Here is a 14559-nt window from a genome sequence, read left to right as displayed (position 1 = left end):
CTCCCAGTGCCTCCCAGTCGCTCCCAATCCCCTCCCAGTGCCTCCCAGTTGCTCCCAATCCCCTCCCAGTTGCCCCCAATCCTCTCCCAGTGCCTCCCAGTGCCTCCCAGTTGCTCCCAATCCCCTCCCAGTGCCTCCCAGTCGCCCCCAATCCCCTCCCAGTGCCTCCCAGTCGCCCCCAATCTCCTCCCAGTCCCCTCCCAGTGCCTCCCAGTCGCTCCCAATCCCCTCCCAGTCCCCTCCCAGTCCCCTCCCAGTGCCCACCTGGGTGTTCTGGGTGGGGATCTGGAGGAGCAGGGCCAGGTCCGCCCAGTCGAAGGTGTCGTCGAGGGCCAGGAGGGCCCCGTGGACCCCGCTCTCCCCCAGGTTGCGGGCGAACTCCTTCAGCCCCACGCTCTGCACCCACGCCGTCACCCGCTCGTTGGACCACACCACCACGTCTGGGGGACACGTCACTGCCCCACCGCCCCGCCCCACGGCCGCCCCATAGCGCCCCACGGCCGCCCCACGGTTCCCCCCATGCAACCCCCAGGGTACCACCATGGCATCCCTCAGCATCCCCAGGTACCCCCATGGCACCCTATGGTACCTCCATAGCACCCCACGGCGCCCCACGGCTGCCCCATAGCGCCCCACGGCTGCCCCACGGCTGCCCCATAGCGCCCCACGGCCGCCCCACGGTTCCCCCCATGCAACCCCCAGGGTACCACCATGGCATCCCTCAGCATCCCCAGGTACCCCCATGGCACCCTATGGTACCCCCATAGCACCCCACGGCGCCCCACGGCTGCCCCATAGCACCCCACGGCGCCCCATGGCTGCCCCATAGCGCCCCACGGCTGCCCCATGGCTGCCCCATAGCGCCCCACAGATGCCCCACGGTTCCCCCCATGCAACCCTCAGGGTACCACCATGGCATCCCTCAGCATCCCAAGGTACCTCCATGGCACCCTATGGTACCCCCATAGCACCCCACGGCACCCCATGGCTGCCCCATAGCGCCCCACGGCTGCCCCATGGCTGCCCCATAGCGCCCCACGGCTGCCCCACGGTTCCCCCCATGCAACCCCCAGGGTACCACCATGGCATCCCTCAGCATCCCCAGGTACCCCCATGGCACCCCCACTGCACCCCACGGCGCCCCCATGGCTGCCCCATAGCGCCCCATGGCTGCCCCATGGCTGCCCCATAGCGCCCCACGGCCGCCCCACGGTTCCCCCCATGCAACCCTCAGGGTACCACCATGGCATCCCTCAGCATCCCAAGGTACCTCCATGGCACCCTATGGTACCCCCATAGCACCCCACGGCACCCCATGGCTGCCCCATAGCGCCCCACGGCTGCCCCATGGCTGCCCCATAGCGCCCCACGGCCGCCCCACGGTTCCCCCCATGCAACCCCCAGGGTACCACCATGGCATCCCTCAGCATCCCCAGGTACCTCCATGGCACCCTATGGTACCCCCATAGCACCCCACGGCGCCCCACGGCTGCCCCATAGCGCCCCACGGCTGCCCCATGGCTGCCCCATAGCGCCCCACGGCCGCCCCACGGTTCCCCCCATGGAACCCCCAGGGTACCACCATGGTATCCCTCAGCATCCCCAGGTACCCCCCTGGCACCCTATGGTACCCCCATAGCACCCCACGGTGCCCCATGGCTGCCCCATAGCGCCCCACGGCCGCCCCACGGCTCCCCCCATGCAACCCCCAGGGTACCACCATGGCATCCCTCAGCATCCCCAGGTACCCCCATGGCACCCCCATAGCGCCCCATGGCACCCCATGGCCCCCCCCAGAACCCCTCCTCCCGGACCCCCAGACCCCCCAGGACCCATAGACCCCCCCCTAGAACCCCCTGGCCCCCCCTGACCCCCCCCAGGACCCCCAGGACCCCCTGCCCCCCCCCAGCACCCCTCCTCCCGACCCCCCAGACCCCCCCAGGACCCATAGACCACCCCAGAACCCCCTGACCCCCCCAGGACCCCTCCTCCCGGACCCCAGACCCCCCAGGACCCATAGACCCCCCCCTAGAACCCCCTGGCCCCCCCTGACCCCCCCCAGGACCCCCAGGACCCCCTGCCCCCCCCCAGCACCCCTCCTCCCGACCCCCCAGACCCCCCCAGGACCCATAGACCCCCCCAGAACCCCCTGACCCCCCCCAGGACCCCTCCTCCCGGACCCCCAGACCCCCCCAGGACCCATAGACCCCCCCAGAACCCCCTGGCCCCCCACCAGCACCCATCATCCCAGAACCCCCAGACCCCCCCAGAACCCCTGGCCCCCCCTGACCCCCCCCAGGACCCCTCCTCCCGACCCCCAGACCCCCCCAGGACCCATAGACCACCCCAGAACCCCTGATCCCCCCCAGGACCCCCTGCCCCCCCCACCAGCACCCATCCTCCCAGAACCCCCAGACCCCCCCAGACCACCCCAGGACCCCCTGCCCCCCCCCCAGAATCCCCTGGCCCCCCTGCCCCCCCCCCCAGGACCCCTCCTCCCGAACCCCCAGACCCCCCCAGGACCCATAGACCATCCCAGAAGCCCCTGACCACCCCCAGGACCCCCTGCCCCCCCACCAGCACCCATCCTCCCAGAACCCCCAGACCCCCCCAGGACCCATAGACCCCCCCCCAGAATCCCCTGGCCCCCCCCAGGACCCCTCCTCTCGACCCCCCAGACCCCCTCCAGGACCCATAGACCCCCCCAGGACCCCCTGACCCCCACCAGCACCCCTCCTCCCAGAACCCCCAGACCCCCCCAGGACCCCCAGGACCCCCTGCCCCCCCACCAGAACCCCTCCTCCCAGAACCCCAGACCCCCCCAGGACCCATAGACCACCCCAGAACCCCCTGACCCCCCCCAGAACCCCTCCTCCCAGAACCCCAGACCCCCCCAGGACCCATAGACCCCCCCCAGAACCCCCTGGCCCCCCCTGAGCCCCCCCAGGACCCCTCCTCCCGAACCCCCAGACCCCCCCCAGGACCCATAGACCATCCCAGAACCCCCTGACCCCCCCCAGGACCCCCTGCCCCCCCACCAGCACCCATCATCCCAGAACCCCCAGACCCCCCCAGAACCCCCTGGCCCCCCCTGACCCCCCCCAGGACCCCCTCCTCCTGGACCCCCAAACCCCCCCAGGACCCCCCCAGAACACCCTGCCCCCCCCCCCAGCACCCCTCCTCCCAAACCCCCAGACCACCCCAGGACCCATAGACCCCCCCCCAGAATCCCCTGGCCCCCCCGAACCCCCCAGGACCCCTCCTCCCGAACCCCCAGACCCCCTCCAGGACCCATAGACCCCCCCCTAGAACCCCCTGGCCCCCCCTGACCCCCCCCCAGGACCCCCAGGACCCCCCTGCCCCCCCCCCAGCACCCCCTCCTCCCGACCCCCCAGACCCCCCCAGGACCCATAGACCACCCCAGAACCCCCTGACCCCCCCCAGGACCCCTCCTCCCGGACCCCCAGACCCCCCCAGGACCCATAGACCCCCCCCTAGAACCCCCTGGCCCCCCCTGACCCCCCCCAGAACCCCCTGGCCCCCCCCTGAGCCCCCCCAGCACCCCCTCCTCCCGAACCCCCCAGACCCCCCCAGGACCCATAGACCATCCCAGAACCCCCTGACCCCCCCCAGGACCCCTCCTCCCGAACCCCCAGACCACCCCAGGACCCATAGACCCCCCCCCAGAATCCCCTGGCCCCCCCTGAGCCCCCCCAGGACCCCTCCTCTCGAACCCCCAGACCCCCCCAGGACCCATAGACCACCCCAGAACCCCCTGACCCCCCCCAGGACCCCCTGCCCCCCCCACCAGCACCCATCCTCCCAGAACCCCCAGACCCCCCCAGGACCCCCTGGCCCCCCCCCCGGACCCCCCCCCAGAACCCCTCCTCCCAGAACCCCAGACCATCCCAGAACCCCCTGACCCCCCCCAGAACCCCCTGCCTGGCCCCCCCTGAGCCCCCCCAGGACCCCTCCTCCCGAACCCCCAGACCCCCCCCAGGACCCATAGACCATCCCAGAACCCCCTGACCCCCCCCAGGACCCCCTGCCCCCCCACCAGCACCCATCATCCCAGAACCCCCAGACCCCCCCAGAACCCCCTGGCCCCCCCTGACCCCCCCCAGGACCCCTCCTCCCGAACCCCCAGACCCCCCCAGGACCCATAGACCACCCCAGAACCCCCTGACCCCCCCCAGGACCCCTCCTCCTGGACCCCCAAACCCCCCCAGAACCCCCCCAGAACACCCTGCCCCCCCCCCCAGCACCCCTCCTCCCAGACTCCCAGACCCCCCCAGGACCCATAGACCCCCCCCCAGAACCCCCAGGACCCCCTGACCCCCCCCCAGAACCCCTCCTCCCAGAACCCCAGACCCCCCCAGGACCCATAGACCCCCCCAGAACCCCCTGACCTCCCCCAGGACCCCCTGCCCCCCCCCCCAGCACCCCTCCTCCCAGAACCCCCAGACCCCCCCAGGACCCCCAGGACCCCCTGGCCCCCCCCGGACCCCCCCCCCCATACCGGTGCTCTGGGCCTGACTCTCCTCCCGCCGTCGCTCCAGCTCCTTGCGGTCGTAGTTGAGGCGTTTGAGGCACATGATGCCGTAATGGAGGCTCACCCTGGGGGGGGGGACACACAAATTTGGGGGGGGGGGGGGGGGTGTCGAGGTCAGGGGAGGGTCCTGGGATAACCCTGGGGGGGGTGTGGGGGGGGGCTGGGATCACACTGGGAGGTCCTGGGGTCACACTGGGGGGCGCTGGGGTTTCCTCAAGGGTCTCAGGGTCACCCTGGGGGGGGTCCCAGAAAGTTCAGGACCCCCCCCCGCCGAGGGTTGGGACACCCCCCCCCCCCATCCCCAGGCCCCCCCATTCCAAGGAACCCCCCCCCCCCCATCCCCAGTTCCCCCCATTCCCAGTTCTCCCTCCATCCCCAGTTGCCCCCACTCCCACAGTCCCCTCTCCCCCGGGGGGGTCCCCCATTCCCAGGGGGGGTGTCCTCCATTCCCAGGGACCCCCCCCCACCCCTAATTCCCCCCCCCCATGCCCAATTCCCCTCCCCATCCCCACGGTCCCCCCCCATCCCCAGTGTCCCCCACCCCCATTAACCCCTCCCATCCCCATCTCTACCCCCCTCCTCAAACTGGTGGGGGTTTGGGGACCCCCCCCCAGAAGGCTGGGGACCCCCCCCAGAAGGTTGGGGACCCCCCCCCAGAAGGTTGAGGACCCCCCCCGAGGTTTGGGGACTCCCCCCCCCATCCCCAGGCCCCTCCATTCCAAGGAACCCCCCCCCCAATCCCCAGTTTCCCCCATCCCCAGGAGGGTCCCCCATTCCCAGTTCTCCCTCCATCCCCAGTTGCCCCCATTCCCACGGTCCCCCCTACCCCAGGGGGGGTCCCCCATTCCCAGGGACCCCCCCACCCCTAATTACCCCCCCCCATCCCCAATTCCCCCCCCCATCCCCACGGTCCCCCCCCCATCCCCAGTGTCCCCCACCCCCATTAACCCCTCCCATCCCCATGTCTACCCCCCTCCTCAAACTGGTGGGGGTTTGGGGACCCCCCCCAGAAGGTTGGGGACCCCCCCCCCAGAAGGTTGAGGCCCCCCCCCCGAGGTTTGGGGACTCCCCCCCCATCTCCAGGCCCCTCCATTCCAAGGAACCCCCCCCCCAATCCCCAGTTTCCCCCATCCCCAGGAGGGTCCCCCATTCCCAGTTCTCCCTCCATCCCCAGTTGCCCCCATTCCCACGGTCCCCCCTACCCCAGGGGGGGTCCCCCATTCCCAGGGACCCCCCCCACCCCTAATTACCCCCCCCCATCCCCAATTCCCCCCCCCATCCCCACGGTCCCCCCCCATCCCCAGTGTCCCCCACCCCCATTAACCCCTCCCATCCCCATCTCTACCCCCCTCCTCAAACTGGTGGGGGTTTGGGGACCCCCCCCAGAAGGTTGGGGACACCCCCCGAGGTTTGGGGACTCCCCCCCCCCATCCCCAGGCCCCTCCATTCCAAGGAATCCCCCCCCCCAATCCCCAGTTTCCCCCATCCCCAGTTCTCCCTCCATCCCCAGTTGCCCCCATTCCCACAGTCCCCCCTACCCCAGGGGGGGTCCCCCATTCCCAGGGACCCCCCCCACCCCTAATTCCCCCCCCCCATCCCCAATTCCCCTCCCCATCCCCACGGTCCCCCCCCATCCCCAGTGTCCCCCCCCCCATTAACCCCTCCCATCCCCATCTCTACCCCCCTCCTCAAACTGGTGGGGGTTTGGGGACCCCCCCCAGAAGGTTGGGGACCCCCCCCCCCATAATGTTGGGGACACACACCCCCCCCCCCCCACCGACCGATGGAAGGAGTCGACCATCTTGAGCTGCCCCCTCAGCTCCTTCTTGCTGAGGTGGTCGAGCATCCGAGCGTCCACCAGTGACTCCATGAAGTAGCTGCGATACTGGGGCAGCCCCAAACTGGGCAGCCACTCGTTCCCCACCCACTCGTGGTTCATGTCCCCGTAGGCCAAGATCTGGGGGGGGGGGGGGGGGGGGGGGAACACACGGGGAAAAGTTGGGGGGGCACACACACACAGAACCATCGCCTGGCACCGCTGGACCCTCCCTGTGTCACCCCCTCCCTGAGGTCTTAGCCCTGCCAGGACCTGAACACCCCTGTGGCCCCCCCCTTAGCCCTGCCAGGATCTGAACCCCCCTGTGACCCCCCCCTTAGCCCTGCCAGGACCTGAACCCCTCTCTGAACCCCCCCTTAGCCCTGCCAGGACCTGTCCCTGAACCCCCCCATAGCCCTGCCAGGACCTGAACCCCCCTGTGGCCCCCCCCTTAGCCCTGCCAGGACCTGTCTCTGAACCCCCTTGAGCCCTGCCAGGACCTGAACCCCCCTGTGACACCCCCCCCCCCTTAGCCCTGCCAGGACCTGAACCCCTCTCTGAACCCCCCCATAGCCCTGCCAGGACCTGAACCCCCCCTGTGCCCCCCCCCTTAGCCCTGCCAGGACCTGTCTCTGAACCCCCCCTTAGCCCTGCCAGGACCTGAACACCCCTGTGACCCCCCATAGCCCTGCCAGGACCTGAACCCCCCTGTGACCCCCCCTTAGCCCTGCCAGGACCTGAACACCCCTGTGACCCCCCCTTAGCCCTGCCAGGACCTGAACCCCTCTCTGAACCCCCCCTTAGACCTGCAAGGACCCTCCATTGAACCCCCCTTATCCCTGCCAGGACCTGAACCCCCCTGTGACCCCCCCCCATAGCCCTGCCAGGACCTGAACCCCCCTGTGACACCCCCCCCCCCAGCCCTGCCAGGACCTGTCTCTGAACCCCCCCATAGCCCTGCCAGGACCTGTCTCTGAACCCCCCCTTAGCCCTGCCAGGACCTGACCCCACCCCCCTTAGCCCTGCCAGGACCTGAACCCCTCTCTGAACCCCCCCTTAGCCCTGCCAGGACCTGTCTCTGAACCCCCCCTTAGCCCTGCCAGGACCTGAACCCCCCTGTGACCCCCCCCTTAGCCCTTCCAGGACCCTCCTGCAAGCCCCGCCCCTCCCGCAAGTCCCGCCCCATGCAAGCCCCACCCCCTCGTGCAAACCCCTCCCTCTCATGCAAGCCCCGCCCCCTCCCTGCCCCCGTGAAAACCCCACCCCTTGTGCAAGCCCCGCCCCTCGTGCAAACCTCGCCCTCTCATGCAAGCCCCGCCCCCTCCCGCAAGCCCCGCCCCCGTGAAAACCCCACCCCTCGTGCAAGCCCCGCCCCTCCCCGTGCAAGCCCCGCCCCTACCTGTTCCCAGCTGATCTCCTTCGTCTCCTGGCAGCGGGGGGGGGGGGGGGGAAGAGGCATCAGGGGGGGCCCCAACCCCCCTCCCCCCCCCCCGAACCCTCCCCTGCCCCCCCCCCCCATGGTCCTCGTGCGTCGCACGAGGGCTCACGCTCACCGGTTTGGTGGCCGCCGTCAGCGACTCCATCTCCTCGTGCGTCATCCAGACGTTGCCTGTGGACTGAGGTGGGGGGGGGGGGGGGAAACACGTGTCACGGGGGGGGACACACACACACGACACGCGCGTGTGTGAAAACCCTCGTGCAAAACCCCCTCGTGCAAACCCTCTGCTGTGAGCCCCCTCCTGTGAGGCCCCCGGTGCCAAATGCCCCTCGTGCGAATCCCCTCGTGCCAACCCCCCCCCCACGTGAAGTCCCTCCTGTGAGCCCCCCTCCTGCAAAACCCCTCGTGCAAACGCCCTCGTGCGAATCCCCTCGTGCCAAACCCCCCCCACGTGAAGTCCCTCCCGTGAGCCCCCCTCCTGCAAAACCCCTCGTGCAAATGCCCTCGTGCCAACCCCCTCGTGTGAATCTCCCCATGTGAAGCCCCTCGTCCCAAACCCCTCGTGCAAGACCCTCGTGCAAGACCCTTGTGCGACCCCCCTCATGCAAGACCCTCATCCCAAACCTCTCGTGCAAGACCCTCGTGCAAGACCCTTGTGCGACCCCCCTCGTGCAAGACCCTCATCCCAAACCCCTCGTGTGATCCCCCTCGTGCCAAACCCCTGGTGCCAAACCCTTCATCCCAAACCCCCTCGTGCAAGACCCTCGTGCAAGACCCTTGTGTCATCCCCCTCATGCAAGGCCCTCGTCCCAAACCCCTCATCCCAAACCCCTCGTGTGATCCCCCTCATCCCAAACCCCTGGTGCAAACCCCCTGGTGCCAAACCCCTCATCCCAAACCCCTTGTGTGATCCCCCTCATCCCAAACCCCTGGTGCAAACCCCCTCATGCCAAACCCTTCATCCCAAACCCCTCGTGCAAGACCCTCGTGCAAGACCCTTGTGTCATCCCCCTCGTGCAAGGCTCTCGTCCCAAACCCCTCGTGCCAAACCCCTCATCCCAAACCCCTGGTCCCAATCCCCTCATCCCAAACCCCTCGTCCCAAACCCCTCATCCCAAACCCCCTCGTGCAAGACCCTCGTGCAAGACCCTTGTGTCATCCCCCTCGTGCAAGGCCCTCGTCCCAAACCCCTCGTCCCAAACCCCTCATCCCAAACCCCTCATCCCAAACCCCTTGTGTGATCCCCCTCACCCCAAACCCCTAGAGCAAACCCCCTCATCCCAAACCCCTCATCCCAAACCCCCTCGTGCAACCTCCCTCGTGCAAGACCCTCGTGCAAATCAACCCAATCCCCCCCCCCCCGGGTGCCTGACCGTGCGAGAGGAGGCGGGGGCGGAGGGGCTGGTGAGGGAGACCATCTCCTGGATGGCCTCATCCCAAACCCCTGGTCCCAATCCCCTGGTGCAAACCCCCTCGTGCCAAACCCCTCATCCCAAACCCCCTCGTGCAAGACCCTCATGCAAGACCCTTGTGTCATCCCCCTCGTGCAAGGCCCTCGTCCCAAACCCCTCATCCCGAACCCCTCGTGTGATCCCCCTCATCCCAAACCCCTGGTCCCAATCCCCTCATCCCAATCCCCTCATCCCAAACCCCTCATCCCAAACCCCCTCGTGCAAGACCCTCGTGCAAGACCCTTGTGTCATCCCCCTCGTGCAAGGCTCTTGTCCCAAACCCCTCGTGTGATCCCCTTCATCCCAAACCCCTCGTGTGATCCCCCTCGTCCCAAACCCCTTGTGTGATCCCCCTCACCCCAAACCCCTCATCCCAAACACCCTCGTGCAACCTCCCTCGTGCAAGACCCTGGTGCAAACCAACCCCCCCCCGGGTGCCTGACCGTGCGAGAGGAGGCGGGGGCGGAGGGGCTGGTGAGGGAGACCATCTCCTGGATGGCCTCATCCCAAACCCCTCGTCCCAATCCCCTCATCCCAAACCCCTCATCCCAAACACCCTCGTGCAACCTCCCTCGTGCAAGACCCTGGTGCAAACCAACCCCCCCCCCCCGGGTGCCTGACCGTGCGAGAGGAGGCGGGGGCGGAGGGGCTGGTGAGGGAGACCATCTCCTGGATGGCCTCATCCCAAACCCCTCGTCCCAAACCCCTGGTGCAAACCCCCTCGTGCCAAACCCCTCATCCCAAACCCCCTCGTGCAAGACCCTCGTGCAAGACCCTTGTGTCATCCCCCTCGTGCAAGGCCATCGTCCCAAACCCCTCATCCCAAACCCCTCATCCCAAACCCTTCATCCCAAACCCCTCGTGTGATCCCCCTCATCCCAAACCCCTGGTGCCAAACCCCTCATCCCAAACCCCCTCGTGCAAGACCCTCGTGCAAGACCCTTGTGTCATCCCCCTCGTGCAAACCCCTCGTCCCAAACCCCTCATCCCAAACCCCTCGTGTGATCCCCCTCATCCCAAACCCCTGGTCCCAATCCCCTCATCCCAATCCCCTCATCCCAAACCCCTCATCCCAAACCCCCTCGTGCAAGACCCTCGTGCAAGACCCTTGTGTCATCCCCCTCGTGCAAGGCCCTCGTCCCAAACCCCTCATCCCAAACCCCTCATCCCAAACCCCTTGTGTGATCCCCCTCGCCCCAAACCCCTGGAGCAAACCCCCTCGTGCCAAACCCCTCATCCCAAACCCCATCGTGCAACCTCCCTCGTGCAAGACCCTCGTGCAAATCAACCCAATCCCCCCCCCCCCGGGTGCCTGACCGTGCGAGAGGAGGCGGGGGTGGAGGGGCTGGTGAGGGAGACCATCTCCTGGATGGCCTCATCCCAAACCCCTGGTGCCAAACCCCTGGTGCAAACCCCCTCGTGCCAAACCCCTCATCCCAAACCCCCTCGTGCAAGACCCTCGTGCAAGACCCTTGTGTCATCCCCCTCGTGCAAGGCCCTCGTCCCAAACCCCTCGTGCCAAACCCCTCGTGTGATCCCCCTCATCCCAAACCCCTCATCCCAAACCCCTCGTGTGATCCCCCTCGCCCCAAACCCCTCGTCCCAAACCCCTGGTGCAAACCCCCTCATGCCAAACCCCTCATCCCAAACCCCCTCGTGCAAGACCCTTGTGTCATCCCCCTCGTGTAAGGCCCTCATCCCAAACCCCTCATCCCAAACCCCTCATCCCAAACCCCTCGTGTGATCCCCCTCATCCCAAACCCCTGGTGCAAACCCCCTCGTGCCAAACCCCTCATCCCAAACCCCCTCGTGCAAGACCCTCGTGCAAATCAACCCAATCCCGGGTGCCTGACCGTGCGAGAGGAGGCGGGGGCGGAGGGGCTGGTGAGGGAGACCATCTCCTGGATGGCCTCATCCCAAACCCCTGGTCCCAATCCCCTGGTGCAAACCCCCTCGTGCCAAACCCCTCATCCCAAACCCCCTCGTGCAAGACCCTCGTGCAAGACCCTTGTGTCATCCCCCTCGTGCAAGGCCCTCGTCCCAAACCCCTCGTGCCAAACCCCTCATCCCAAACCCCTCGTGTGATCCCCCTCGCCCCAAACCCCTCGTCCCAAACCCCTGGTGCAAACCCCCTCGTGCCAAACCCTTCATCCCAAACCCCTCGTGCAAGACCCTCGTTCAAGACCCTTGTGTCATCCCCCTCGTGCAAACCCCTCATCCCAAACCCCTCATCCCAAACCCCTCTTGTGATCCCCCTCATCCCAAACCCCTGGTCCCAATCCCCTCATCCCAATCCCCTCATCCCAAACCCCTCATCCCAAACCCTCGTGCAACCTCCCTCGTGCAAGACCCTGGTGCAAACCAACCCCCCCCCCCCCCCGGGTGCCTGACCGTGCGAGAGGAGGCAGTGGCGGAGGGGCTGGTGAGGGAGACCATCTCCTGGATGGCCTCATCCCAAACCCCTCGTCCCAAACCCCTGGTGCAAACTCCCTCGTGCCAAACCCCTCATCCCAAACCCCTCGTGCAAGACCCTCGTGCAAGACCCTTGTGTCATCCCCCTCGTGCAAGGCCCTCGTCCCAAACCCCTCATCCCAAACCCCTCATCCCAAACCCCTCGTGTGATCCCCCTCATCCCAAACCCCTGGTGCAAACCCCCTCGTGCCAAACCCCTCATCCCAAACCCCCTCGTGCAAGACCCTCGTGCAAGACCCTTGTGTCATCCCCCTCGTGCAATGCCCTCGTCCCAAACCCCTCGTCCCAAACCCCTCGTGTGATCCCCCTCATCCCAAACCCCTGGTCCCAATCCCCTCATCCCAAACCCCTGGTCCCAAACCCCTCATCCCAAACCCCCTCGTGCAACCTCCCTCGTGCAAGACCCTCGTGCAAATCAACCCAATCCCCCCCCCCCCGGGTGCCTGACCGTGCGAGAGGAGGCGGGGGGCGGAGGGGCTGGTGAGGGAGACCATCTCCTGGATGGCCTCATCCCAAACCCCTCGTCCCAATCCCCTCATCCCAAACCCCTCATCCCAAACACCCTCGTGCAACCTCCCTCGTGCAAGACCCTGGTGCAAACCAACCCCCCCCCGGGTGCCTGACCGTGCGAGAGGAGGCGGGGGCGGAGGGGCTGGTGAGGGAGACCATCTCCTGGATGGCCTCATCCCAAACCCCTCGTCCCAAACCCCTGGTGCAAACCCCCTCGTGCCAAACCCCTCATCCCAAACCCCCTCGTGCAAGACCCTCGTGCAAGACCCTTGTGTCATCCCCCTCGTGCAAGGCCCTCGTCCCAAACCCCTCATCCCAAACCCCTCATCCCAAACCCTTCATCCCAAACCCCTCGTGTGATCCCCCTCATCCCAAACCCCTGGTGCCAAACCCCTCATCCCAAACCCCCTCGTGCAAGACCCTCGTGCAAGACCCTTGTGTCATCCCCCTCGTGCAAACCCCTCGTCCCAAACCCCTCATCCCAAACCCCTCGTGTGATCCCCCTCATCCCAAACCCCTGGTCCCAATCCCCTCATCCCAATCCCCTCATCCCAAACCCCTCATCCCAAACCCCCTCGTGCAAGACCCTCGTGCAAGACCTTGTGTCATCCCCCTCGTGCAAGGCCCTCGTCCCAAACCCCTCATCCCAAACCCCTCATCCCAAACCCCTCGTGTGATCCCCCTCGCCCCAAACCCCTCGTCCCAAACCCCTCGTCCCAAACCCCTCGTCCCAAACCCCTCATCCCAAACCCCTCATCCCAAACCCCTGGTGCAAACCCCCTCGTGCCAAACCCCTCATCCCAAACCCCCTCGTGCAAGACCCTCGTGCAAATCAACCCAATCCCGGGTGCCTGACCGTGCGAGAGGAGGCGGGGGCGGAGGGGCTGGTGAGGGAGACCATCTCCTGGATGGCCAGGCGCAGCTTGAGGCGGTGCAGGGGGTTGGAGATGCCGATCTCCCGTTGGATCTCCGTGTCCGACAGGTTGGCCATGATGGCCCCGCTCTTCACGTTGGCTCGACAGGCGGCCACGTACCAGGCCGGCATCCCCACCCACAGCTGGGGGGGGGGGAAAAAGGGGGGGCACCCCAAAGTGTGGGTACCCCCCCCCCAGGGACCCCCACACCCCTGGGTTCCCCACCCCAGGACCCCCAGACCCCTGGGTCCCCTCCCCAGTACACCCTTCATGGACAACTGGGGGCAGCTGGACCCCTGGGTTCCCTCCCCAGGACCCCCCCACTATGGGTGGGGGGCACCCCAAAGTGTGGGTACCCCCCCCAGGATTTCCCCACTATGGGTGGGGGGCACCCCAAAGTGTGGGTACCCCCCCCCCCGGGACCCCCACACCCCTGGGTCCCCCCCCGACTCCTGGGTCCCCCCCCCCGGCTCCTGTGTGTCCCCCCCCCTGACTCCTGGGTCCCCCCCCCAAACTTCTGGGTCCCCCCCCCAAACTCTTGGGTCCCCCCCCCGACTCCTGTGTGTCCCCCCCCCGACTCCTGGGTCCCCCCCCCGAACTCTTGGGTCCCCCCCCCCGATTCCTGGGTCCCCCCCATAGTGTGTTGTGCCCCCCCCCGAACTCCTGGGTCCCCCCCCCGAACTCTTGGGTCCCCCCCCCGATTCCTGGGTCCCCCCCATAGTGTGTTGTCCCCCCCCCCGGACTCCTCGGTCCCCCCTAAATGCCTGGGTCCCCCCCCCCCCGAACTCTCGGATCCCCCCCCAGGACCCGCCCCAAACTCCTGGGTCCCCCCCCCAAACTTCTGGGTCCCCCCCCCCCGAACTCTTGGATCCCCCCCCAGGACCCCCCCCAAACTCCTGGGTCCCCCCCCCGAACTCTTGGGTGTCCCCCCCCCTGACTCCTGGGTCCCCCCCCCGACTCCTGGGTCCCCCCCCCCGAACTCTTGGGTCCCCCCCCCGACCCCCCCCAAACTCCTGGTCCCCCCCCCCGACTCCTGTGCCCCCCCCCCGAACTCTTGGGTCCCCCCCACGACCCCCCCAAACTCCTGGGTCCCCCCCCCCTGAACTCTTGGGTCCCCCCCCCGACCCCCCCCAAACTCCTGGTCCCCCCCCCGACTCCTGGGTCCCCCCCCCGAACTCTTGGATCCCCCCCCAGGACCCCCCCCAAACTCCTGGGTCCCCCCCCGTCTCCTGTGTGTCCCCCCCCCGACTCCTGGGTCCCCCCCCCAAACTTCTGGGTCCCCCCCCCGAACTCTTGGGTGTCCCCCCCCCGACTCCTGGGTTCCCCCCCCCGACCCCCCCTGACTCCTGGTCCCCCCCCCCGACTCCTGGGTGTCCCCCCCGAACTCTTGGGTCCCCCCCCCGACC

General features: G+C 68.2%; 1 protein-coding gene across 1 annotated transcript; it reads right to left on the bottom strand.

The window, feature by feature from the left end:
* Positions 1-264: 264 nt before the first annotated feature.
* Positions 265-13296, bottom strand: LOC141477822 (liprin-alpha-3-like; the record flags this gene model as incomplete). The annotated part of the gene is made up of 6 exons (XM_074167010.1): positions 265-440; positions 4520-4617; positions 6334-6509; positions 7768-7794; positions 7922-7984; positions 13096-13296. Coding segments are annotated over 6 exons (741 nt in total), but the record flags the coding sequence as incomplete, so codon positions are not given.
* Between the last annotated feature and the right edge of the window lie 1263 nt (positions 13297-14559).

The sequence above is a fragment of the Numenius arquata genome, unplaced genomic scaffold (assembly GCF_964106895.1).
Source record: "Numenius arquata unplaced genomic scaffold, bNumArq3.hap1.1 HAP1_SCAFFOLD_1607, whole genome shotgun sequence".
Lineage (NCBI taxonomy): Eukaryota > Metazoa > Chordata > Aves > Charadriiformes > Scolopacidae > Numenius > Numenius arquata.
The sequence above is the reverse complement of the archived record's forward strand: the minus strand, read 5'-3'. Positions and strand labels throughout refer to the sequence as shown.